The following is a 27,942-nucleotide window of genomic DNA, read 5'->3' as shown; positions in this document are numbered from 1 at the left end:
GTTTTCATGTGTGGAGGACCAGGAAAAACAAAATATGTATTTATGCTTTTATTTTTTATTATGTCAGTTTTGGTCCTCCATACTCATGAAGGCGCAGCACATATGAACCACAAAGGAGCTCAAACAAGGACTAAATAAATAAAACACACAAAAGAAAATATTTTTGGAAGCAACGTAATTAAAATAATAGATCAAGTCATGTCACTTTTGAAAAGTAAAAAAATCTTCTGGAAAAAATCGAATCGTTTTTTAAATTTCCAAACTCCAGTCCAGTTAGTGGCGATAATTCTTGGTCTGTCAACCGAGAAGAAGAAGACAAGTTTCTGTCTTTAGCGGATGTGCTTCTGTTTCCGTTTCCTGCGGAGCTCAGCTGTCTATTTGGAGAGAAGGGACAGGACGAAAACAAGCTAATAGGAACGTCGCTGAGCCTGTGTTGCTTTTGCGCTTGTTGCTTTGACCCAACAGCATAACTGATATTTATAATTTTACGAACAGAAGCTGTTAAAATTGCAGTGTCGACAGAAATGCTTGCGGCGTGACGGGTCATATTCTCGTCTGTCAGCTCAGATGGTCACACACTAACCTTCGCAGCCCGTGTGCATGCAAGGATACCGACCCTGTCCTAACCAATGATGCAAGGTGTCTGTTCGTGAAAACGCCCTGATCCAAGGCAAGTAGCTTAACTATTTTACAACATCAGTTTTTAACATTTGCCTGCGCCTCGGCAGTGGACACGAAAACTCCCGGATTGTTTTATTCTATGAGACGTTTTTTTTATGATAAATTGGAATAATCATGTATGCAAGACCTTTGAAAAAATCATTATAAGTAGCCTTTCACGAAAATGTCTCATAGCACATCAAGCAGACGCGAAAAAAGAAAATTGGGTTTTGTTTACGGAATAACTGCTTTGCCTAGTCGAGGTGACATCAACCCTTTTGGAACTCCTAAGTAAAATTAATCTACAATTACAAAATCTATATGGACTTTCTGAAGAAAGTTAACTTTTAATAGGTGACTAAAATGTTCTAGAAAAGCCTTGTAGTTTGTAGCTAAATAAAACATGATTAAACTATTTTCTTTTATTTCATTAGTACCATTCTCATAATATTACTTTTATATTTTAAGGTATAATTGAAGCCTCTTTGTTTTTTAGGGGGGACACCGATTGCAGTTTTCTGACCAATTGCCAACCACAGATCTTTGACAAGCCTGACTTGCCGGTGCCGATTTTGGCCAATATATATAGTTTTTTTTTTTTTTTGTCTGAAATGTTGCTAGGTGTAGCAAGAAAGTTGCTGAGTTGCCAACAATAGGGGTGACCATTGTTAACTGCAAATGTACAGAGAGGACCTGATGGGCTGGTCTGTCATTTAACCCCTTCTCACTGAAGGGCAAAAGAGGGCAGTGGCTGGTTTATTAGGTAGATAAGGTTGGTGGATAAGATCGCCTTCATATGTAAATATTGGCTGATTACTGATCTCCCATAATGAATGAAACCGGGACCGGTTTATTGATGCACCTCTATTTGTCTGTTGAGAGGTTTCACTATTAATCACCTTTATCAAGCCTACTGATGAAAACCTGGCTTTGCACACAAAGTTCTTTTTTTTCTTTTTTTAACATAATTGAGCTGACTTACAAAAGTATGGAAAGAGAGGCGTTAGAATTGACTCGTAACTTCTGCTTACAAAGCCGTGAACATCTTAGACTTTTTTTTTTTTAAGGAACTCGCTTAAAGCAGTTAAGGGTCTTGAGGATATCAGACAGTGAGATTGATATACGTGGATTAATTTTACTGTAAATGTTTGGGTAACCTTTCTTCTGATGTCTGCAGTGCCATGTCTATATCTGTTTCAAGACCCAACCCTGTCCAATTTCAATGCAAGAAGAAAAACAGAACAATGGCTGAAGTAAATGTGTCACCACTGAAGCATTTTGTCACCGCAAAGAAGAAGATCAATGGAATATTTGAACAACTTGCGACCTACATCAAGGAAAGCGCAGCCTTTCTGGAAGGTATTTTTTTATATATATAAAATTATCACCTATGTTAACCTCTGGTAAAAATGTCACTGTTATGAGGTCTTACAGTATTATGATCACGGATCTAAAATGTGTGATTTTGCTTCTTTTATTTACATGCCTTGATGTGAATATGTAGCTGATTTGCTTCTTAAATGTTTGCTGGATTGTGGTCTGATCTTCACCCTCTTACATGACCTGTTGCTGTCAGAGCCATAATAATAGATTTTATTCACAATGCCCCTTTATATCTATCAAATAATCATAAATGTTATTTATGAGGTGCTAGTGGAGACAAAGCTTTTCTGTTTTCTGACTGTAGAGTTTTTGTAAGTGTCCTCTCACTGCCACTGTCATTTAGTCAGGTTTTGTATGTAGAGCAACCTTCTTCCTCCCAACCTGCCATCCGTCTTCTCATGGGAGCAAAAGAATAGCAGATTTTATTCGTTTAGACGGGATTATACCTTGAAAACCGAAACCAACCAATGCCTAATCTCCATAGGTCTACTGTAAGATGGGAACAATCTTCCCCTTTGTGAAAGTATTTGAATCAAAAACAAAAACCTGAAAGTTTTATGTGTGTGTGTGTGGTCTATGAAGAAAAGGTCATTCAAATAAAATCTAACTTTAACATCTGGCTTATGTCTGATAATCAAATACAATAAAAAAAGAAAAATCTAACATTTATATTAGGAAAAACAATGTTTTGAGGGGTTTTATCCTGGATATCACCTTGTTGAATTTAAAATGCAGCAGCATATAATTCCTGTAATATAATCTTAATGAAATGGCTATATTGTCTTCAACATTGGAGAAATCCTCAAACTAAACTTTCACATGGGCAAAAATAGACATTTATATACTAAATATGTAACATTTTGCCACCATATAACTTTATGCTAGGCAGCATTTTTTCCTTCCCATTTAAATCTTGAGTCCCAAGTTGTCCTTCTTTGCTCAAACAGAAATGATCTGCTCCCACCTTAAGATTTCTCTCACTTCTCAATAATTAGAATATGAAAATATCTTTTGCTCCAGTTTAACCATCTTTATGTAAATACAACAATCCCTCTTTTAGATAACTGATCTGATTTGCTTGTGATAGATCTCAGTGTTGCTCCTGCATTTTGTCTGTGGAAGACAGTATATGCGTAGTGTACTTTTTCAAGTTTTAGTAAGTAGTCTGTGGCCTTGTAAGTGTAACAGTCTGATAATTTACAGTGGGTAAAACACTGCCTGTCTCTATAGTTTTCATAGTCTGAAATTATACAAAATACGATGCCTTATATTAGGATTGTTTCAAGGATAAGGAAGATCATTAAGCAACTAACCACTGTGTCCCTCACTGTTTAGATACTTACAAAAATGAGCAGCTGGACCCACTGACCACTGAGGAGCAGGTTCAGGAGGTCTGCGGCTACCTGTCCAAGGTGGCAGGAATAGGAGAAGTGCTAGCACGGAGGCACATGAAGGTGGTTTTCTTTGGAAGGTAAATTAAATTAAATTTTCTAGCAGTTGGTAATTGTGTATTTATCTTCACACAAACTTTTATGAGCAAGTTGAACTGCTTTGTTTCTTTCCCACAAACATTCAAACTCAATTCAGTTCCCCCTTACTGGTCCCAAATGTAAAGTAAATGTTGTAACTCAAGTTATGGTGATGGCTGTGGGCAGAAAGGATTTGCTATGGTGGGCATCTGTGTTTCGCTTGGGTCTTGGTCTTGGGGGTGGGTAAATTTTAGAGGTGCACCGATTGCCCCGATTTCTTTAATTTTGGGTGATCGACGATCAGTCGATACTGACAGCAGAGTTTTTGCTCGTCTCAAAATATCAAACATTTTACATAAAGTGTAGGTAGGTTTCTGAAATTACTGCAGGTTTAACTGGCTTTACATGCTTTTCTTTCACAGAACCAGTAACGGGAAGAGTTCTGTGATCAATGCCATGTTATGTGATAAAGTTTTGCCATCTGGAATTGGACACACAACCAACTGTTTCCTGAGGGTGGAGGGCACAGATGGCAATGAAGGCTTCCTGCTCACTGAAGGCTCTGAGGACAGGAAAAGCATAACGGTTAGTGACCTGACTGACAGCTCCAGCTACCAGTGTACACTAAATAGGTCAGTTTGTGGTAGGATGTTGTTTGTGAGTAAAGATTGACCCATTGATGTCTCTGATCAGACGGTGAACCAGCTGGCCCATGCTCTGCTTCAGGATGTGGATCTGGACGCTGGCAGTCTGGTCTGCGTCATGTGGCCTAAAGCAAAATGTGCTTTACTAAGAGATGATTTGGTGCTTTTGGACAGGTTAGCTGAAGGTTGATTTTTAGCTTTAACTGGAGTGTTAGTACTCAGTTTTGAAGAAAAATGTAACCGGTCCTTTTCTTTCACAAAAGTTGACGCTGCCTCATAAAGCTTAGTTTTTCATGCTTTTCCCCTCTCCAGCCCCGGCATCGACGTCACCACCGAGTTGGACAGCTGGATCGACAAGTTCTGCCTTGATGCAGATGTGTTTGTTCTAGTAGCAAACTCTGAATCCACGCTCATGCAAACAGTGAGACACAAAAGCTTTGTTCTGTAGAAACAACCGACTCGAGTATTTTACGAGATAAAGCTGAAGTAACTGGGAATTGTGCAATTGCTTGTTTAATGTAAATTATTTAAATGCCCATCGTGTTCCAGCTATCTGTTTTAAAACGTTTCTTAACTTTCTGCAGGAGAAGTCCTTCTTTCATAAAGTCAATCAGCGTCTCTCCAGTCCTAATGTTTTTATCCTCAACAACCGCTGGGATGCCTCTGCCTCAGAGCCAGAATATATGGAGGAGGTTAGTCAATTTTATGTGAAAGAGAGTCTCAGTTCTGGAGGAATTTTATGTTGATGGTAAACTGTATGGAGCGCTTGTACAAGAGGCCCCCTGGTCAGTTCAGAACCTTTGTTCCCAAATCTGTTGAGTTTTATTTTTTACAACGTATGTTTATCTCGACACAGGTTCGCAGACAGCATATGGACCGCTGCACTAATTTTCTTGTGGATGAGTTGGGCGTTGTTGACAGAGCCCAGGCCAGCGACCGCATCTTCTTCGTCTCAGCTAAAGAAGTGCTTCAGGCTCGTGTGCAGAAGGCCCAAGGGATGCCTGAATCAGGTTGATTGGATTCTAACTGCTTGTGGTGTTGAACAGGCTTTGTGTCAGGGGGCCTAGGGTGGGGAGAGTGTTTTTTTAAATTTTTTTTTTATTTGGGAATAGAACAAAAGATCGACACAAAAACAAAGGCTGTTCATTTATTACCTTGCAATAATCCCAACCATTACCACTGACTGTCAACCAACAATGGATTTTATGAGAACCAAATCTTAAAGATCCATTCACTTTAAAGAACCATTAAAAGGATCCATTTTTGAACTTTTAGAAGAAGCCATTTAAAAAAAAAACAAGCCATTTTATCTCTAATATAGTTTTTGGAATTCACAGAAAAAGTAGAATAATCTTATCAAATTAATCTGCAAAAAATTAATATTTGTTGAAAGGTTGCAAAATACAACAGCGTGTTCTTTAAAAAAATGGTTCTGTATTTTAATAAAATACAACATTGTAAAATGTAAATGTCAAATACTTGTGCTATTTTTTTTACTAGGTTTTGTGTGCATTACTAACACTTCAGGGCTACAAAAGAAAAATGTGTATACCTGCCCAATATGTAAAGTCAGTCCTGGTATTAATAAAAATGTGACGTGTGTCTAGGATTTTGAAGATGGTTTTGTTCTTGCCATTGTTCCAGGTGGCGCTCTAGCTGAGGGATTTCAAGCCCGAATGTTTGAGTTCCAAAACTTTGAGAGGCGATTTGAAGTAAGACCCTTTTACTGTGGAGCATCATAACATGTGTTTCCATTCCTCTTATCGTGCTTTAGCTAACTTCTGCATATCATTCATACACACGTTTCAAAATGACAGTTTTCATATGAGCATGTTGCAGACTTTAGGTTTTTCGAGACATCCACATTTTGCATTGATGTCCAGGTTGCTTGACTGCCTGTTTAATCGGTTTGCTGTACTTAGGAGTGCATATCTCAGTCTGCGGTGAAGACCAAGTTCGAACAGCACACAGTAAGGGCTAAGCAAATATCTGAAGCTCTGCGGCGCATTATGGACTTGGTGCATGTAGCTGCCCAAGAACAGAGGTGAGTGTGTGTTGTACTGTCAGGATGAAACACATGAGCGCTGTGGGGGGTCTCTCCCACAAACTGAAGCTGCACTAATGATTTGGTGTTAAATGACTAAAATTGTTTTGTGTGACAGCGTTTGCAAAAGTATTGAAAACATTGAGCTTTTTTTTTTGTACTCTAAATTTATTTAACATTTTTCATTATTAAAATAAAACATATTTTAATCTTTTATTTTGGATTTTGGGGGCGACTGATTTGTAGTTTTGTGGGGGAAAAAAAAACAATACTACAAAGTGTTGGATCTAATTATGCTTCCCTGCTCTTATATGTAAATCATTTAGACCAGCGTTTGTTGAAAGAGTACTTTGAAGACATGTCAGCTTATCTATAGTGAATCTCCTCTACAATTCCTTGCCAATGATCCAACCGGGGTGGTAGTCTCCAGGTTATAGTTTTTTTTGCTTTTAAAAAGATACATGTCTTATTTTTTAAACACCTTTCCAGATGTTAGCCCCAATAAGAGAAAGTCTGTCTATGTCACGGTGCCCTGAGTACCGCTTTTAAAAAAATATATATTTACAGCAAGTTATAATCAAACTCCTTTCTCCAGCTTAATGAGTTTGTACTTTTGTGCATGTTTGCTCAGACTCTACTGCTTGGAGACAAAAGAGGATCGTCAACAACGCCTGGAGTTTATAGAGAAACAACTGGATCTGTTGACTATGGACTGCAAGGCTAAGATCAAGAGGATTACAGAGGATGTGGAGAGACAGGTGAGATAAAATTATGACATGTGACATCACAGTTTCTGTTATCATGTTGAGTATTTGTTTTAAAAGTAATGACAGTGCTCGACTGTTAAAATTTGCTTAATGTTATTGTATTTTAGTTCATTACATCCGTATTAAATGAAAACTTCGATAAATTGTGGCTTTCATTTCATATATTTTCAATAGCAGAAGTAAAGTTAACAGAACGGCATTAGGGTTGAAAATCCAACACAGTTTAAGAAACATTAAACAAAATGTGTACTTGACCGTTTTATCATTGACAGAAACGCCTCAGTTCGACTGACAGTAAATCTTTTGTCCTTGACCTCTGTCCATTGTTAGCTTGGTTTAACAAAACGACAAAAAAATAAAAGCAATAGGCTGTGAATCAGAATGTGAAAAACGATTCATGAACATTTACTAATTGACTTGGTGTGTCTGTTGTCCTGTCCAGGTAACTAACACTATGGCAGAGGAAATAAGGAAGCTTCATGTCCTAGTGGATGACTTCCACATGGACTTCCACCCGTCACCTGTCGTCCTCAAGGTCTACAAAAATGTGAGTTTCACTTGGTAGTTTCTAAAATGGTTCATTCATTAGTCGGTGCATATCAAAGAATTAAGAAAGGGGAGAAAACGAAACCTTTTAGTGCTTTAACTTGTTTGGTGCACTTTGGGGTCAACATATATTCATTTAGAAACAAGAACTACCAAACTCAAATGGCTAATTTCCCTATTTTTATGTAAATGTAAGGAATTGAAAAATAGAAAATGAACTCATGATTTCTTTGGCTAAGAAAAAACTGGAAAAAAAAAAAGATTAATCTTAATGAATGATGACATTTGGAAATAGGTGTAATATTTAAGTCTGGACCCAGCCAAAACAAAAGAAGTTTCAAAGATCTATTTGATAACCTGATTGGTTGCTAGATTACTATATAAATGCTGTATAAATGAAATATGACTTAAATGAAATTTGACTTCATAATTTTAACACCTTGAAATTGAGCCTTTGTATCTTTTTTACATAAAACTGCCCCGTTAAGCAAAGAAACTAAAGTAGAATTTATACTTTAAATACTAAATCCCAATCTTCACAGAGCAGTTTTTAGTACCATAACTTCCAGACCATTGTGCGCACCGGAATATAAGCCACACCCACTAACTTCGACAAGAAAAGCTGTGTACATGTACAGGTCGTACCTGCCTATTCTGCAGGTTTTCACGTTGTAACATGAGATATACAATTTTTAAGACTTAAGCAGCTTGTACCACGACTGCTTTAAAACAAAAAAAAAAAAAAGCAAAGATCATTGATCACTACCTACGCACTAAAGTCGCCTTCCTCAGTGTTGGAATTGAACTCATTTTAAGTCTTTAAAACGAGTTGTCTCTCATTGTCACTTTTGTGTAGAGGTGAATTTGCTCTGGAGTTTGTCCTGTCTTCTTCATCGTGCAGCAGTCCAAACCTTTCTACACCCACCGACTGAAAAGGCGAGCTTTAGCTGCATCACCGTGTTTAAAACATATGAGAAAAGCAGTGGCTTATAGTCTGGAAGGTATAATGCTTGCTTTTAAATGTAAGAAACATTTTCAAATTACACAGGAGACATCTTTCACAGAATAATAATATGTATTCTAAATAATAACGATCAAATCAGTCATTACTGGTGTGGCCTTTACAAACTCAAGCAAATAGTGTTTTGGTCACTTGATGACTGTGCAGCTATTTTATTTATTTATTTTTGCCAGCAGCCTGTCATGAGGTCAAACTGGTTTGGAGAGGTAACTGTGCAGAGTGTGAGATGTATGCCAGTTCCCTGCAGACTGACAAGCATGTAAAGTTAATTGTGTTATGAGTTTTAAACCAACGGACGTGATGGGTGTTTTATTTTAGTTCCTCACTCAGTTTGAATTACACAGTCTGAGTTTTTGCTAAACTCCCAAACAGTTGTCCAGTTTTAACAATAAACTACAAGGTCATTTTGTGTTTTAGGAACTCCATCGCTACATAGAGGACGGTCTGGGGAAGACCATGTCCGAAAGGTGCTCAAGCTCCATCACGAACGCCCTGCAGGCCACACAAATGGAGATGATAGGTAAAATATCAGGCAGCTAAATACTAATACTTCTTGTCTGTTGTCTCTGCACAGTCTCACGTTTGGTTTGTGCCATTTACATATTGCTGCAAGCTACAATGTCAGATCAGTAATGTCTATGGTTACTCCATCAAAATTGCATTAGGTTTCATTAGACTTCATACAGTGTGGGTGCTTGATGTGCGAGTCTTCACGAACACCTCTGACCCTTAGTTATGTGTCTGCTGTCAGCAAACTAAACTAGCACCTCTCTGTCCCCACATTGAGATGCAGCATTTTGTGCAGGGTTCGATCAAACCCCGTTTCCATCGTGGCAGTAGAAATGTAAGTGGTTGAGGGATATAAATACCTCAGCGTTCGCCGGGACAACAGAATGGACTGGAGACGCAGCAGTGAAGCCGTTGAGAAGGATCAGAGCAGACTGGGCTTCTTGAAGAAGTTCAGATCAAGTTTTGCAGCAAGATGCTGCAGATCTTCTGTAAATCTCTTGTTGAAGCCGTCATTTCTTCTGCTGTTACCTGTTGGGGCAGCAGCATCACAGTCAGGGACCTAAGAAGACTTAACGACCCGATAAAAAAAAAAATAAAAAAAGCTGTTCTGGAGACGACTGTAGAGCCTCTGGAGATGCTGGTGAAAAGAAGGACTTTACATAAAATAAAGATTCTCCCGCTCCAGCCGCAGTGTTGTCTCCTTAACTCGAAAGCTGTGAATCTGTGCCGTCGTGTCACAGGGACGTGACCAGGGTCGGGCGGCTCTATCAGTCTGACAACCTCTGTCCTAAAGGGACTTCTAATGATGAAAACATTGCTTTAAGGGAGGGAGACGGGGAGTTAATGAGTGTACAAACTCAGCTTAAAGTTTGCACTTACAGTTTGCATGTTGTTATTAGGAAGATGAGCATTTTGATCATATTTTAATGTAAAAATCACTTTCACCATCTATTTAAATTGGGTTACTGTTATCATTGATCCCACTTATCAACTGTTTTATGCCTCTTTTTGTCGTCATCTCACGGATGGTGTTTTGTCTCGGTAAATGTAAATTGATCTCAACTGATTTTTAAATCATTTTTATTACAGAGGGCCTGAAGCCTCTGCTGCCAAATTCGATCAGAGAGCAGGCCAACAAGATCATTCCTCGTCAGTTCTTCAACCTTACATACGACCTGGCCTGTGACAAGCTCTGTAGTGATTTTCAAGAGGATATCAGCTTCCACTTTTCCCTTGGTTGGACCATGCTTGTCAACCGGTTTCTAGGGCCCAAGAACACCCGACGGGCCCTCATGGGCTACAGCGACCAGGTAATCTTTCCCAGGTTTTTGAAAAAGAAAACTTCTTAGTCAGTCACATTATCTGGATGGCGTTAAATTGGCCTCTGGTGATAAAGAACCTTGTTGTTATCTTTTACCAGGATGTTATCTTTTTTTTTATCTATTATTTTAGCAGGTTTCTCCTTTGAAATACTGTTAACATTGGAGTATTTTGGTCAATAATTCACTGTATTTTGCATGTTTAATTACTACAAGAAAGGTTGTGGTGCTGTAGAAGCATGACCTATAATCACGCCCGAATAAAAGAGATCTGTGCTTCTTTTTTTTGCTGCTAAACTTGCAGGTTCCTCGGCCCATGGCCCTAACGCCAGTCAGCACCAGCATGCCTCCATTCCCACAAAGTTCTGTGACTCAGGAAGAGCTCATGGTCACCATGGTGACAGGTCTCGCATCTCTTACGTCGCGTACTTCCATGGGTGTCCTTGTGGTCGGCGGTGTGGTAAGTTAATTACAGGGTCAAATACATTTTTATGAAATCGTTCCAAATCTGCGTAGTCATCAAAACATTCGACAATAATCAATAATTCCCTTCCAACTGAGTCACTATTACACTAATCAAATGACGTAGTGAACACGACTGCCAGCATTACATAAGTGTTTATCATTACTGTCATTAATCAGTTCTTACCCTCTTTACCTCGCTAAGAAAACCTCTTAGAGTCAGGCTACCTAGCTGCTGCTGGGTTAGCTCTGTGTTTTTGTGATGCTGCTTGAAATTAGCTTAATTGTTTTTGTTGGAGTTAGCCAGTCCTGGCTAAGCGTGTCCGCCTGCAAAGCACCGAGTCCAAGTCTTCTGGTTTGGCTTTATTATTATCTGTTTAGAATCCTACTCAGTATATTATTTAATTTCCTTCTCTTGTCTTTACTGTTCACTTCATTTCTCAAGTCACACTTTCTGAATAGTTCATTAAAATATAATTCATTATAAGACTCTGCCTCTCTTATCATTAGACGCCAAGATCGATCGGGGTCATTGATTACATCTCTTTCAGGTTCTGGAAAAATTTCAATGTGGGAACAATTTTATTAAATGGGTCAAAATATTACGCAGCAGAAATGTATGTAAAACAATAAATATCAATAGGGGCTACACACCAGACTTTGGGAGTGATAATTGTTTTCTTCAGTATGTTTTGACGCCAAAGTGTTTAAAGATAACTTGAGGCTCTTGCGACTGTGTGCAGATTTGGAAGGCAGTGGGATGGCGCCTGATTGCGTTGTCACTGGGTCTTTATGGGCTTCTCTACGTCTACGAGCGACTCACATGGACTACCAAAGCCAAAGAGAGAGCCTTCAAGCGACAGTTTGTGGACTACGCCAGTGAGAAGCTGCAGCTAATTGTCAGCTACACTGGATCCAACTGCAGCCACCAAGTCCAGCAGTGAGTTTCAGCCGTGCTGTGAATGGAGACAAAACTCAGATTACATGTTCCGACAGTAAAAAGTGTTTACTTCTTGGTCACTACAGAGCTATGTCAACTTGTTGTTTTTCGGTCTTGTCTTTGACAGAGAGCTGACAAGCGTGTTTGCACAGCTGTGCCAGCAGGTAGACGTCACCCGTCAGAACCTCGATGATGAAGTGAATGAAATGAACAGGAAGATTGAGCTCTTGGACAATCTACAGAGCAAGGCTAAACTTCTACGGTAAGATGTTTGGAGTTACAGGATGGGCAACATGTCGGCGTCTTTGCTGTCCACGTGACTGCGCGGAATTTCTATTCTGAAACACGTTTTATTGTTTTTTTTAAACTATGTTTATTGGTTTACATTTATCGATCACATACAAAACAAAGAACAGAACAACTGTCGGCAAGAGAAATCACTTGCATTCTGACAAAGATAAACAGTTACAGGTGTGAAGCAGCATTCAGATTTACTTTCCAGTTTTAGAGCAGCATATATAATGTCAAAGAATAAGAGACCTGACTCAGTTTTTCTCTAGAAATCTAGTCTATTTTCTCCATCTCTTTTTGTAAAGATCCGCCCGCGGTCTCGGCATATTAACGTTAACTTTTCCATTTTGTGTGTTTCCTCCATCAGGTTCAGTCAGTCCTTTAGCATCAGTGGGGTCAGGTTGAAGCCATTTCCGAGCGATCCTTTCTTTTTTTTTTCTTTTTTGGCTATAGCACTGAAGATTTTTACTGAAACTTGTTTTAAGAGAAAATTGTTTTGGTTTCCTAATATTTCTTTATGGGTGTGGGGCACAAATACCGTATTTTCCGGACTATAGAGCGCACCTCACTATAAGCCGCATCTGCAAAATTTTAATAAAAATAAATAAATCTGGAAACATACATATATGCAAGCTGCACCCGGCTATAAGCCGCTGGTATCTCCGCCTCTCGATTTTCCACAAGGAGGCAGCAGAGGGCTACGTCTTTAATAAATTTGCTATTAAGGACGCAGCCCTCCGTCTCCAACACTGAACCATGGATCCGTTCACGTCGAGCTTACGTGCAGCGGCTACTATTTATTAGTATTTATTTTTACCGTCAGACACTGACTGATGCCTAAATGCAGATCTGAATTCCGTTTTTTTTTTTTTTCCTCTCATTAGGAACAAGGCAGGCTGGTTGGACAGTGAGCTCAATATGTTCACCCAGCAGTACCTCCAGCAGACCAAGTGACCCAGGCAGAGCTTCCTCTGAGACTGAGCATCGTCAGGGGAACATGTAAAATGCTTGCATGGCTAATTTGTGACGTAATTGTAATGTTCTGTTCAGAAGAGATGGCTAACCCGAGTCAACAGAGCTCTGTAGTAATTACTATGTGTTTCTATGGAGATAAACTGTGCCGTATGCATGTCATGCAAAGCCTATTTGAATGACAACAGAAGTAAATATTCCTCTCTGTACATCTCCATGTGCGTCCTTTCATCCTCACATGCGCAAATTCGGTACATCTAAGGAATTTCACTGTCATGTTTGTTGGATAAGTTAGCTCAAAAAGAAACACACACTTTGTTCTCACCTATTCACTGTTAGCATCTTAACTTGTGGATGTTCTCACCCAGTGTGTAAAAAGCTTCAGTGTACTTCTGCTTTTGGTTCAAATCGGTTTGATTTTATAGCTCTGATTAAACAAACGTTTCAAGTAGGGCTGCACAATTTATCGCAAACATTTTGTCATCACAATATAAACTGTGTGCAATATTCGTATTGCACAGGACTGTTTGGAGTGCAATAATTTTTGGCTAATGTAATTCGACTGTAATGAACTTAGTTTTTTTTTTATTATTATGCTAATGCTATGTTTAGCCAGTTTGATAGTCTGCTCACACCAAACACTAATGATTTTAGATAAAATGCTAAAGGTCAGAGTGCGATGGAAGCACAGGACAGGAAGGAAAGGAGAAACTGATGTTGTCAACAAAATATTTACCAAAGTTATCGCCGCCACAAGATTTTCTAATATTGTGCAGCCCTATTTTCAAAGCACTTTACGAAACAAACAGGTCCTGTTTGTGTACAAAAATATGCTATAGTCTCTGTCTAAACATACAGACACCAAGTAAAGTACAAACTCATTTAAACTTGATCCTATTTATAAAACAAAGCAGTAAATTTTATTCATCGTTCAAATTGGTCAAAGGTTTCTACCAGAAACCTTTGGATGTATGTACGGCTAAAAACCAATTAATCCATTTTATATTCAATCTGTAGCCTAATTTATTGTTGACCATATTGTTGAGTCAAATTAACAATAAGTTCAGATGTATGATGTTTGTTTTTGTTGAGATCTTGTATAAATGTAAAAACTGTTTATTTTGTCAATTTATTTCCCTCTTCAACAATCGGCAAACATTACTTCCAACAAAATGATTACACTGTTCTTGTAAGTGCTTACAAATAAACTTTTTTTTTTCTTTCTCGTTATTCTGGTGCTTAAAAATGAATCACTTTGGTGAGTCTTGCTCATCTACAACTTATGTTACCGCTTTATTAATAGCACCTTATCCCTATTTGGGGAAAAATGCCTTTGTGATTTATTTTTAACAGTTTATAGTGTGCGAACCACTTAAAGCTGCAGTATGCAAATTTTACAGTATGACAGATAATCTGTGAAAAATTGAGCTCCTCTGTCTTCTCCCAGTGCCCCAGAAACAACTGCAGAAATACAAAGCTTATTCAGAAACAAGCACAAGAGTTTTGTCAATCACTGTGTGTACTCGCCGGTGTCGCCCTCCCTTTGCTCTCTGCTGTACTACACCACCCCTTCTCCATTTCCTTGAAAACGCTTCTAGTTTTTTATGTGTAATGTGCTGATTAATACTTAGCTTACAGTAAAGATGACTTCTGGTCAACCCTGCTTTTGTTTTCGATTTTTACGAGCTTTTTGTTCAGAGACTGTTTATACCAGGGATCAGCTGCTAGCTTGTTGTAGGTCTGATGTACTGCATCCCACCGAGCAACCCGAGCTGAGAAGGAGACATGGGAAATATGCGGGTATTATGCAACATGATTATGGACGGTCTGCTGCTCTTTCAGCAGTGTAGTGAGGCTAGCCTTTTTCTCACCACTTGGGACTATGCACCTGCTACTGCAATACAATATATCACCACATGGTGGGACTACTTGCCTATCATATGATTTGTATGTTACCTGTATTCTTCGTTGAGGATTCTTTCTGATGGATTCCTACGTGCAAATATAGGCTGGTGTGCTCTTCAGTAATGTGTGGTGAAACTGGCACGTTATTTCTGATGTTTAAATAAGTACTTGTGGAGAGAAACAAGTCTTTGCTCTTTTGCCATCTACCTCCGCACCTGGATTCATAGACATGGATACGCAGACATCGCACTGAACCCAGGGTTTCACCTCACTGTAGCAGGAATCTTAGCGCCATACTTCTATATTCTTCTGTGACACCAAGAGCGAGATGAAAGTGAGTCATATTGACCTGTCTCGTGCGCCACTAAAGTTTGTATTCAAGTGCCACAATTACGCGGCAAAACGTAATTTTGAAGCGCTTTGACTCTGGTGGAGAACATCGCCGATATAAGGATTCAGAGGGAGCGTTTGCTCAGAGACCATATTGATCTGCTGGTAAATGTTGGTTTATTAGCGTTTAGATTAATCCAGACTGAAAGGACTGACTGCATTTTCTTTTTAAATATCTTTTTTTTTCTTTAAAATGTGTTTTTATTTTTGTGAGGTGACATTATGTGCCCTCAAAGAACCTTTAAAATAAAAACATATAAATATCAATACTGCTTCAAACAAGGACGTTGCCATGGTTATTGCTTCCGGGTATTTATACTAATTTATTTATAGGTGGCGACAGATGCACTCTATTTCACGCAAATTGGGACGTATAAAGGGACGCTGCGCAGCCATGTGCGTGCACACGGCTTTATACGTCTGATTTTTTTTTTTTTTTTGTGCGCTGCACTTTTCTAAATTTGTCCGTACGCCAAGTTTTAGTGTGAAAACTGCGCACTCTTACATAAGGCCCCGGGTTTGAGCATTTCTGGAGAAATCTGAAAATGGCTGCACAGACATCGCCATCAGATCTGATGGAGTTTGAAAAGTACTGCAAAGAAGAACTTGCCAAGGCAGTTATGCCAAGCTTGTGGCAAAATATTCAAAAAGACTGAAGGCTGTAATTGCTGCCAAAGGTGGATCAACAAAGCTCTTAATAGTTATGTAAATATGTTTTCTTAGTTTTCCATTGTAATGAATTTGCACAAACAAAAATGTTTCACATTGTCATAATGACCCATCAGGAAAGAGAATAAGAATTTGAAATAAGGCTGTAGTGTTGTGAATACTTTTCAGATGCACTATAAAGGCTTGAAATATTTCACACTACATTTTATACAAGTTTCACTGATAGTGACTCTGTAGAAACTTGTTAAACTACTTTAAATTAACTAAGCTACTGAACGTTTTGACAAGAACAGAAAGTAGGTGTGATTGATTTTTTTGTAAAGTGCCTCATATGACATGTTATGAAGCGGCATTATATAAATAAACTGAGTTGAATTTCTAAAATAAAGATTTCACTTTTTCACAATATTCTTTAAATGTACATGTAAACGCAGTGTCAATTTAACAAGCAATTTTCAAATGGGTTAACTTAAAAAGAAAACTACAAAACTACAAGTTATGTTTGTTGCAACAAAAACAGAACTCTACTGAAGATATTTTGCTGCAGGTTGAGGTAGTAATTTTAATGAAATTAAAAAGTGTGTTAAAAAAACAAACATCTAAGAATTCCACTATAATTGAGCCATGTCGGCACACTATCATTACAAAGTACCAGTTAAAAGTTTGGATACACCTCCTATAGCTTCTGGAAAGCTGTCAGTGGATGTTTTTATGGGTGATGTTGATGAAGAAAGTCAGTAATAAAGAAAAAGATTGTTGGATTGCTCAGGTCCTCCAAAGAAAAACATTAGTGAAAAAAAATATGTGAAAGCAAAAGTTAGAAAGGTGAAGATAAAAGAAAAGTTCACTGAAAGTTATTTGGAAGTATTTTTGTTCTTCCACACAATCTCCATGTAGAAAATAATCAAAATACAGAAAATAATTTATCAGGAGGTGTGAGCCATTTTTAACAAGTACTCTACACATATTTCCATTGTCCATAATAGAAACATTATACATCAAAATATGATAAGGCAGAGGTAGGCCATTTACATTAGTCTCATAGACTTTCACATACATGTACACACATATACATATATGTGTGTATGAACATACAGTCACAGTATTCACTCTAATGTAAGGTTTAACAAAATAGAAGATAAATGGGAAGCTGCTCTGGTTCCTAGAAGGTCCTAAATATTAATAATAATAAAAAAATTTGTCAACCTCAGATGAACAAGATTATTTAAATACCATATTTTTTGGACTATAGAGCGTACCACACTATAAGCCGCACCCACAAAGTTTAAAAAAAACAAACTGGAAACGTACTTATATAAGCCGCTGGTATCTCTGTCATGCCTGCTGTGCTTGTTCTAAATGAAAATTAGTGCTTTCTTCTTTGATTTCCAATGATTCACTTCCTGCTAAAGAGCCCTCAGGCGGTTGAAGAAAAATCCACAGAAAAGCCGCACCGGGCTAGAAGCCGCATAATTCAAAGTGTGGGGAAAAAAGTAGCGGCTTATAGTCCAAAAAATACGGTAAATCCAAAACTCAGAAGCAGTGGATAGTAAAAGTCTACCCTTACTGTATCCATGGGAGTTAAGAAGCAGCTGGCTGCTCCTGACAAGATGGATTTATTCAAGTCATCATCGGCATGAGAACCTCAAGAAAAGTAGCTATTTTGGCGTTTTGCTGGTACAGCGGATACATGTATAGGACGTAACCCAACAGAAGCAACAGTTACTGCCAGTATTCAGGGATTATCCATTAGCTGACTTTAAATTTTTAATCTAGAGGCAACTAGTACGTAAGGAACAACTACACATCCACATGTGTTTGATACATCCTCTTGTAACTACTGTAAGTGCTTTAATCTAGTCAGGATTACACACTCTCGCAACAGTAGGAGATTAAGATCCTGGGGCAACACTATGAAAATTAGAATAAGTTTCATAAAGTCTCTAAAAAAAAAAAAAAAAAAAACTCCACAAAATTAATACTAGGGAGAAAAATCTACCAACCCCTCAAGGCATCAATTTTTCAATTTCACCTCATTTTTCCATACAAAGCTGAAAGGAACAGTTCCTTAATATATTTTAATTCCCTAGAGCAGGAAAACATGGACTCTGTATGTAAGGCATCTGCTTCCTTCAGCCTTTCTAGACATTTTGTAGCAGAACAGTTGGTCAATATGAAGCACGACAAAAAAAAAAGCAAACTGGAGAAGTGCCTGCAAATGTCTTTAAATTAGACTTCAGCATTAATTTAGAGTAACATATTTACAGCAGGTCAGTGGTTTCTAGGACAAAATATAATGACTAAGAGGTAGGTCATTATACCCCCTTCAGAGGTGGACGACCACACATTCATACATCTACATGAACTGCTTTATGCAGAAAAACATGTTATCAAATTCTGGTCACATACCGTTAGACCAGTGGTCTCAAGCTGCAGTCCTGAAGCACCAGAGTCCTGCAACTTTTAGATGTATGGCTTCTCCTACACACTTGAATTAAAACTGCCTCCCTACCATGCAGCCAAACTCTACAGAGTTCTGCTCAGGAGCTAATACCGGAGCCAGGAGTGCTGAAACACAGAGACATCTAAAAGTTGCAGGACAACTGGCCCTAAAGGACATGAGTTTGAGACCACTGGTTTAGACTGCCTGCTGTCCATAAGCTTATATTTTCATTTTTAAAAGTTCTTCTCCTTTAACATGTTTTTCTAGATTGATATGGTAGAAGACATCTTGCAGCTTAATGAAGGCATCATTTCCAAACAAGTGGAGTTTTTGATTCTATTTAGTTCACTTCATTGCAAATCAGAAACTTTGGTAGATACCCATTTGATGTGACAAATGTTTCCGGATATTTTCAGCAACTTAACACAAGTAATATTACCACAGCTTCCTAAATCCACATTAAAGCAGCAGATGAGAAACAGCCTAAGAAAATTCCATCAACACTTTTGTCAGAAAGGCACAGATGATCAGAAAATAAAGGAAGCTTTTCTATATATATATATATATATATATATATATATATATATATATATATATATATATATATATAGAAAAGGTGACTTTTTTTTTTAGAGGTTACATATCTGCATTCAAACGTTAAAACATTTTCCATGTTAAAAGTGGAGGGATTTTGAGGGTTGGGAAGGTAGTGAATCTCAGCTGAATTTTCTAAAACATTCAAATCTTTTCAGTTATGAGGTAATACTAATGAGGTGACTTGTTGCTTGGATGCTCGTTTTCAAATATGTACAACAATTTATACAACAAGTGCATATGACAATACTTCAGGAAAAGAGTTGTTTACTGCTGAAAAGCATGGTAATAGTGAGGTAGGGAGCTGGAATTGCTTACAGCAGGACTATATGACTGAGGTAGCTGGCTGTGGTTAAAAACTCCTGAGCCTTGTGGTGCGTGGGACTGGGGGGGCTGGAAAAAAGTGAAAGGCCCTGGTGCTTGGGAGGAGAACCCTGATGAAGAAGATGGAGAGGAAGTGGGGGAGGAGGATGGTGGATAACCCATCACTAACCCCATGTGAGGGTTATAAGGTGGCAGGCTGAAAGGCAAAAAGCTAAGCAGCGACCCAAGGTCCACGTTAGTGTTGCATGGTAAATCATTAGAGATAGCAGGGGTTCTAGGTACTGTATGCGTGTCCCCACTGACATCCAGCCCGTCACCCAAAATTTGCTTCTGGGGTGAAGCAGAAATGGAGGAATTCATTGTGCTTAGTTGAGGTGAAGGGTTACTCTGAAAGTCCAGCAGGAAGCTCTCCATGTCAGAGCGTGGATATGAGGAAGGCCCATACTGATATTGTGACATGTTACCATAGGGTTGCTGCTGTGACGCTGCTGGTGGCTGAAGACCATGGCGAAGTGAGTGGGAAGAATGTGTAGTCAAATGATGTCCTACACCCATGCTTGAGGACAAGGACCCTTGGACGAGTCCATGAGGATGCCCCATAGCAGGGATTAGATTTGTCAAGGTGTAGGAAGTGCTCATTTCCCTGGTAAAAGCTTCAGAGGTATCCTTAGAGGCAGAACCTATCGTAGAAGACTCTGGACTGGGCTCTTCTTTGACTGGACAGGGGTTGGTTGAGGTCTGAGGAGCTACATGAGTGCTGGGAGTAGATGGTGGCATCAAACCAGACTCCTGTGCATGGCTCTTTTTCAAATGGCGGGTCAGGTGGTCTCTGCGGCCAAATCGTTGTGCGCAGCACGGGCAAAGGAAGTCACGGCGACCAGTATGCACCACAGCGTGACGACGTACATCCTTGCGGGTATAAAACCGCCGGTCGCATCGTTCACATGAGTACTTCCTCTCTCTCAATGGCACATTAGGGCTTCCCTCTGTTGAGAGAGGCGTGTCGCTATGTTCACCCAGGTTCTCCAACATAGCTGCAGACTCCTTCATGCATTGCTGGCCCGCCGTAGTGCTGTGGAAGGCAACCAGGTGGCGTTTGTAACCCAACTGAGTGTTGTACTGTTTTCCACAATCCTGGCATTGGAAAAGCTGCCTACTGGCTGGGAGGTCCTCATAAACATGCCCTTTGAGATTATCCTGGTGAAACATGGTCTAATTACATGGAAATTGGTGGCTCTGCAGCTGCGCAGGACGCTGACCAAGAGCCTAAGCAGATACAAACAAGAGTCATGAGGAGAAATAACCATTAGTCACTAGCATCGTGGTTATTCTCTTAACTCCAGAATGAATAAGTATTGGTAGGAACCATTTTTTTAAAGTTTGCTGTTCTTCTGCAGGAATGCAAAATGATCTGATTACTGTTAGTGGGGAAAGTCCAGAATTTGAATTGTGCTAAAGAAGATGCCATAGCAATCCCAAAAGGGCTGCAGTCATGAGATGTTTTCAGAAGATGGCTCAGTCTAGTGTTTTTTTGAGAAGGGCAGTTGTGCTGGCCTCCAGTCTATTTTAGGACCAAAAAGATCTAATGCCAGCTGCCAAATCACCTGGGTAGTCCACCGTCATTACAAACCTGAAAAGCAAGAACACAAAAAGACAAACAATGTCACTAAATGTTAAAATCACCAGACAAAAGATAAGACAAGTAGAAATATGAATCACAACAGAATCATGGAACCAGTAGAATCAGTTAACTTAATTTGCAGACACACATGCAATATATATCTATACACATATTACAACCATTATTCCAGTTAATCCAGATGAACCAATACATCGCCCAGTACTACTTCAAAGGACTTCATTCCACAACCTTCCTTCCCCAAATCCATCTCGTCTCTTCTCAAAATTTCAGGTGACGAACAAGCTGCGAAAGATCAAGATGCCAAAGGCTGCAGGTTCAGGCAGCATCGCAAGAGCCCCAGAGTCCTGAGGTGGTGCACCAATCAACTGTCTGACATCATGGGGTTTACGCTCAACCTTAGCCTGAAGCTGGGGAAAGTACCATAACTGAGGAAGACTTCTTGTGTGGTACTGGTACAAAAGTCCAAGCTTTCAGAGGACCTCAGCAGCCAAAGGCTGGTTGCATCTAATGGAGGACCCTCACAAGTTGGTCCTCAACCGTCTACGCTTCCTGTTGAAGTTTTTTTTTTTTGGATCCACTGCAGTTTGCCTACAGTCTAGCATTGGGGTGGATGACACCATCATCTACGTGCCGCTCTGAAGACCTTCTCTGACTCGAGCAGCATCAGCCATCTTCAGTGGTGTTGTCTGTTGAAGCAACAGCTCATCTACAGCTGAGACAAAGTGGTTAGATAAGCTCATCTGGAAAGCCAGCTCTGAGCTTGAATGCTCCCTTGACCTAGTGCAGGTGGTGGAGACAGACGGACTAAAATACCATCACCAGGGTTTCCCACAGTGCATTATAAGCCTGACAGGCCACCAGGTTTTACTTGTCCCCCTCCCACCAGACTAAATGTCATTTGACTATTTTAAATAGGGTTTTTAATATACAGCAGTAACAGTGACAGGAAAGACAGATTAAGCTACAGGTTTACAGTTGATGCACTGAACTGGGCACGAGGGCATGCGTACCAATTGTGCTGCCACTGTACCTGCCCGTTTGCTGTTATTTCTAAATTATAATGCTTGCTTAAGTGCACCACTTTTAATATTTTCTAACAAGAAAACACAATGGACCGCTGGTGGACATCCCTAACGCCTTTACCATTGGGCTTTGCGAGTCTTCAGTGGGAAACTGATGGATAATGTCTCCCACCCAGTGCATGTAGCTGTTGCTGAACTCGAGCGCTCCTTCAGTAACAGACTGCTTCTCTAAATGCACAGAGCAGCGTTTTAGGAGATTGTTCCTCTCAGCAGCTGTTTAGTATTTACATACACATGGTGGCATTTGCACAATCTACTCCTCCAATCCCAGATGAGGCCTCCCTTTTTAAATCCACCACTTCATGAGAGAAGATGTGGCTGATTCTTTGTTGAGAGAGCTTGCCACTTTGCCAGGTGTTTGACTGCTTTACATAGCTTTGTCTTATTGTGGGCAGAATTTGACTTAGGGGCCCCTCTTGCTGCTAAAAACATCAGCACCTCTAACAGTTTCTGTGTTCGATTTACTGAAATCTGAGAGGAGTAGTTTAATTGATCAATCTAAAAATCAATCAATTGTAATTGTAGCTTACTAAGATATATTAGTGAACAAACAGATTGTAACCGTTGTAACAAAACTAACTATGAAGATTGTTCTTTGAACTTTTACAAAGTAAACTTGTCAGCGCCTTAAAATATTATATTTAAATGCTAAACGATGTAAAATCTTTTAATTTATGTCAAAATTAGCAGCATTAATAATCTCAATAAGCAAATGTTACATTTATATATCTGTGGTCTGTTAAAATATTAGCATTTATGGGGCCCCTGAGTTCCTGAGGGGCCTGATGGAGCTGCTAACTTAATTTGGATTAAACAGAAGTGCAAATATTTGATATTCATTTTAATTATATTTTTTGATTGGTTGTTTATAAGACTCTATAGTCATGGTTTTAAATAGCATTTCAATGCCAATGTCTTCTTGTAACATATAATTACACAGTAATATTTTTACATTTCCAGTCAACTTAACATCTTTTAATACAAAAACACGATGGGTCACTGGTGAACCACCTTGGCGCCCTGACTGGGCTTAGCAAGTTTTGTGGGGGAAACCCTGGGCTGTGGTGTCAAACATTTCTGATATAACAATCTTGCTGACTGAACCTATTTTAAGTTTTCTGTCTAAATGAACTATCAAGTTAGACAACGGATTATTGTCTGAACAGCAAACAAGTTCCTTTATTATTGTAAATACAGAAAGAAGTTGCAGGACAGAGTGCAACTGTCATTTTGCTAGTAACTTAAGCTAACCTGAATATTTACAAGCCGCCTCCTCAAAAACTGACATAACTTATTATCTTTCAACTACTTTGAAAAGGTTTTTCTTATATCCCTACAACATCTTTATTCTTCTCTCTCTTCCAATTTCTGCCCCTGAGAGTTTTCTGCCTCTCCATCTTTGGTTTCCTGTCATCAGATGACAACATAATCCACTTAAAGAAAACCTCCTACTCAAAAACACAGCTAGCGAGGCCTGAAAGGGGCACACGGTGGAGCGCTCTCAGTCTGCGTGTGATGACAGGAAGGGAGGTGAAGGAGCGAAATGGGGACATAATAATAATAATAATCATATTACTTACACAAACAACTGTTAAATACAGTAAGTCTATTTATCCCAAATGTACATCTATTTCCTATCTAAATGTTGCGATGTAATTCACATTTAAATCTGTAACGTTTTAAAGTCTATTCAATAGCCCCCTCTAGTTCAGCGCCCCTAAGTGTTGCATGTAGTGCATATTTGTGCACCACGGATCCTCACCTGTGAACTGTTTGCCTGTAATCTGTGTGTGTGTGTGTACGCGCGCGCGTGTGTGTATATCAGGTCAGTGAATTCTTGGGTTCCTGACGGACCATTGCGTCTTTCATCAAGTGCTTCACTGACATCTTTGGTTTCTGAGTCATGGGGAAAGCAAAACAATTGTCAAAGATCTGAGAAAGTGGTAATTGAACTATATAATATCAGGGTTTCCCCCAGAAAACTTGCTAAGTCCAGTGGCTTATATGTTACGGGTTTTCCCGTAATATACAGTTACCCAGTAATATTTTTGCATTTCCTGTCAACTTTGCATCTTGTAATACAAAACCACGGTGGACCGCCTGTGGACCGCCTCGGCACCTCGACCACCGGGCTTAGCAAGATTTCTGGGGGAAACCCTGAACCTGATGCTATGAGTTTAATCTTTGAGGCTGAGCTCTGTTTGTTCATAAATGCATCTCAGTCAACTACAATTATCACTGATTGCTTTTAAGACTGGCCAATTAAACCAGGCTCCCTCTCCCAGAATTGACTAAATCTATGGTGAAAAGCTGTTACTGGTGCTGATGTTCTGAGGAGCAGAAAGGGGCCCTAAGGCAAATTCTACTCTAGGCTTCATCCAAGCTTGGACTGGCCCTGCTTCATGAACTAAATTTGCTGCACTGTGCATCTCTCTGCTGGACAAAGAGGGACAAACGGGGAGATTTAATTTACGTGGTTTTAGTAGCTTTTCCATTTTGTGTCTATTGTGTTTTTAATAAGTGCCACAGAGACTGTTTTGGTAGCACAAGCCTTAAGGGCTCAGGCTATTTAAGGTTCGGCTTTGGCTCGGTATTCCCTCAATAAGTTGAGAAAGCATTTGATATGGTGCCGATTGATGCATTAGGTTGTCATAAAAAATAAAAAAGAATAAAATAAAACCAGCGTACTGCACGACTACAAGGCGAGCGCAACATCTCCACGAGCTGAACCACTGGTGGACTAATCGTCTAACCAGGGACATATAAATGAACTTTAAATGTAAAGGCATATGCCACACATAATTCTTTTTTCACAAAGATATATCAATCTCACTGCACACTCAACGCGTACCAATACGCGACTATTGATGGCCCCGAGGCTGTGGAATAGTTCACCCTTGCAGCTCCGTTTAGCTGACTCTGTGGAGGTTTTTGAAAAGCAACTAAAAACATTTTTTATTTTCCCAGGCTTTTCATTCTTGATTTTTATTGTGTTTCTTATGTTGGTTTTATGATTTTAAGGTTGATTTTATTGTACAGCACTTTGTGATTTTATGTCTGTGAAAAGCACTTTATAGAAAACTTTACTTGCTTACTTACTAACATAGCATCCTTTGAACAGCCAGCCTCCTTAGCTGTGAACATTTGTGGCTTACCCATCAAATGGAGGGTATCAATTCTTCCCCACATTGAACCAAACTGAAGCAATTTAATGACATCTGGTGGTGCTTTGAGTTTAGTAGACGACTAGTGTGTCACAGTCAGTTTACAACATTCATACTCTAAAATTTGGGCTGATTTCTTCAGAGTATTCAAATTTTTTGAATTCCTGATTTTGTGGGTTTTATGAGCTGGGAGCCCACTTTATGTAACAATAAACAAACAAATGCTTGAAATTGTTTAAACTGTGGGCCCTGAATCTATAACCTAAGAAAGCTTAACTTTTTGAATGGAATTATGGGAATTAATTATATTATAATATTTTGGAAAGGGCCTGGTGAGAACGGTTACATTTCACAGACATTCAGACCTGTCTGTGTCAACTTGTGCAGACTGGGCCAAAATCCCCAGGATATATAAACTTTTGATTAGGGTCACTGGGGAAGTTCCTGTCTGTGGTCGTTATGATTTTTAAAAATAGTAAACACAGTTGTTTGACAGAGTGAAAATTGCGTTTTTGTGTTATTCATGTCAAAAAACAATAAATAAATAAATAAACAAATCAACAATTCCACCAGAATATGTACACTTATGAGCACAACTGTGAGTGATGTGGTAATAGTAGCAAAGTTTTAGTCCCTATGGAGTTTTCAGAAGACAAAGCAAGACTATTCAAAGCTTGTTATAAAACTGATGCGCTGCTACGGCGTAGACGCTTGGCCGAATCGATGACTGTGAAGCCCAGTCCCAGGCTAAATTTCACAGCTAGCCTGCTTGCGGAAACTAACTTTGCACAAGCGTATTTCCAACTCGTTTGTTTAGAAGTGATACGCCAGGTTTCTCTCAAGGTCTTTCCAAAGAACAACTAGCGTGTCTTTGACAAACGGAAGACCTTTGTCCAGAGCAGGAGGATTATTCATAAACAAAAGATGAACGCTTGAAAACTTCTGTCGAAGGTTGTTGTGACTTCAATTATCCAGTTTTCTTGCAGGAAACAGACCAGACAAACAGCTTTGGTTCTTTAGGCAGACGAAAACACGACTGTACTCACCGGATGCATGTCTTTCCAGCTTTCTGCCCAGCTTTCGTTTTGCGCTTCACGACGACATAATAGGATAAGTTTGAAAGCTGTTTCTTGGAGTTTGGGCCTGGACTGTGGGGCACCGCGCTGGAACCCAGGCATTCTGGGAGAGTGACGTAACAACTGGGAGGGCGACTTTCCTGCAGACATTAAACAAGAGAAAACATTTAGCTACCCCAATTTTGTCTTTCTTCTTTAGTAAAGGACAAAGTACAAGTATACAAAGAGCAGTATGCGATATTATAGTAGTCACAACGTGAACCAGGGGTTATTACAACATCATGCACAAAAATTAAATTTAGATAATACGTTTTAATTGCCTTACGGTTTTTTAATTGAGATAGTAACTGAAAGTAGCTAAATTTATAAAAATTTAAGTCACAAACAAGGGATTTTTCTATTGAATTTATTGAAAGCAAAGCTTTTTTTAATCCACTAGTCAATCAAATTAATTAATCAAATTAATTAAAAGAAATCTTTTCTTGAATAGTTGTTAAAAGTAAGGACAATGCTATCCCAACATAAAACAAACACCTTATACATACTATCAATTATAAACTGACAGACCCTCAGGGTGATAATCACATAATAAAAAAAATTGTATTAATATCTTTTTTGAATTTTAACATATGATTAGCTGCTTAGTGATCTCTCTAATTTTATTAGTTATTAAAAACGTATAGGGAATATTCACACTTTTTTTTTTTTAAATATTATACCACCGGTATGAAATAACATATGGGTCAATGTGTTTTTGAAATAGGGCAAGAATTTCTTGATTTTTAGAGATGCCCCTAAATATCTTCCCATGCGTGTTGAATTTTATGGTGTCCTGTAGGGGATATGGGATTTTTTTTTTTTTCTTTTGCGTTATTTTGCAAAAGTATTCCATTTACTCGCAATATATCTTGGGTTCCCTCGCAATAAATTTGCAAATACACCCCGGCCTATTTTGTACACAGTCACAGTGATGACAAATGTTAACTTAAAGTTGCAAATACCTTAAAGAGACGCAGAGAAAACGTGCTTATAAACCCTTAAGTCTTTGGTGCTAATAATGTTTGAAAATCGATCTAGCTTTTTAATGTTTGTGTAAGATTGACATAGGACTGCGCATTAATTTATTAATCAGACTAACACAAAAAAGATAGTCAAAGCTGTCAGATGACTTTATTGCCCTGTAAAAATAACTCAAAATAGTTTGAATGCTTTCTTCCATTATTTTCTTCTTTTACTTTTCTTTTACTATTACTTCTGCACAGTAATTTCCAGAGGGTCCAGAGAATCTGGCTTGTCTGCAAATCTTTGCCTATTACGATCAGTGGAAGAGACGGTTTGAACTTCTTCTCTCTCCCCTCATTTTTGGTCCTTCTTCAGGTCCATAGCTCCTCTATTTTGTGGGTCTGGTTTGAGCTGGTTTATTATTTTAGCTTTTGTGTCGTTAATCAGCTACACCAAGTTTTAAAACACTTTGTTGACATTGCTATTATTTTAAGTATAAAGAAATTGTTTGGACTAGAACTGAAAGAAAATATTCTTGGTAAAATTTTGTTGTTGAAGTAGTGTAAGACTTGTTGGCCAACTCTTACACTACTTCATCATACCTTGTTGCAGAAATGTGATCA

At 38.9% G+C, this 27,942-nt stretch overlaps 2 protein-coding genes across 2 annotated transcripts; one reads left to right on the top strand and one right to left on the bottom strand.

The window, feature by feature from the left end:
• The first annotated feature begins 341 nt into the window (after positions 1-341).
• On the top strand, positions 342-14,258 carry mfn2 (mitofusin 2). Its single transcript, XM_088006971.1, has 18 exons — positions 342-670; positions 1,838-2,019; positions 3,379-3,514; positions 3,935-4,097; positions 4,206-4,330; positions 4,469-4,577; positions 4,741-4,848; positions 5,013-5,166; positions 5,801-5,868; positions 6,079-6,200; positions 6,832-6,958; positions 7,410-7,514; positions 8,952-9,054; positions 10,134-10,354; positions 10,668-10,823; positions 11,569-11,765; positions 11,893-12,027; positions 12,941-14,258. The coding sequence occupies exons 2-18, from the start codon at positions 1,842-1,844 to the stop codon at positions 13,008-13,010; spliced, it is 2,277 nt and encodes a 758-aa protein (XP_087863097.1). The 5' UTR covers positions 342-670; positions 1,838-1,841; the 3' UTR covers positions 13,011-14,258.
• A 2,270-nt stretch (positions 14,259-16,528) lies between these two features.
• plagx (pleiomorphic adenoma gene X) lies at positions 16,529-26,576 on the bottom strand. Its single transcript, XM_015004512.2, has 2 exons — positions 26,288-26,576; positions 16,529-20,983 (listed from the first exon to the last, which is right to left on the bottom strand). The coding sequence occupies exon 2, from the start codon at positions 20,560-20,562 to the stop codon at positions 19,297-19,299; it is 1,266 nt and encodes a 421-aa protein (XP_014859998.2). The 5' UTR covers positions 20,563-20,983; positions 26,288-26,576; the 3' UTR covers positions 16,529-19,296.
• Between the last annotated feature and the right edge of the window lie 1,366 nt (positions 26,577-27,942).

Source organism: Poecilia mexicana, unplaced genomic scaffold, assembly GCF_051168715.1.
Source record: "Poecilia mexicana isolate PSO_F unplaced genomic scaffold, ASM5116871v1 scaffold_7, whole genome shotgun sequence".
Classification (NCBI taxonomy): Eukaryota; Metazoa; Chordata; class Actinopteri; order Cyprinodontiformes; family Poeciliidae; genus Poecilia; species Poecilia mexicana.
This window is presented reverse-complemented; position numbering and strand designations above follow the sequence as displayed.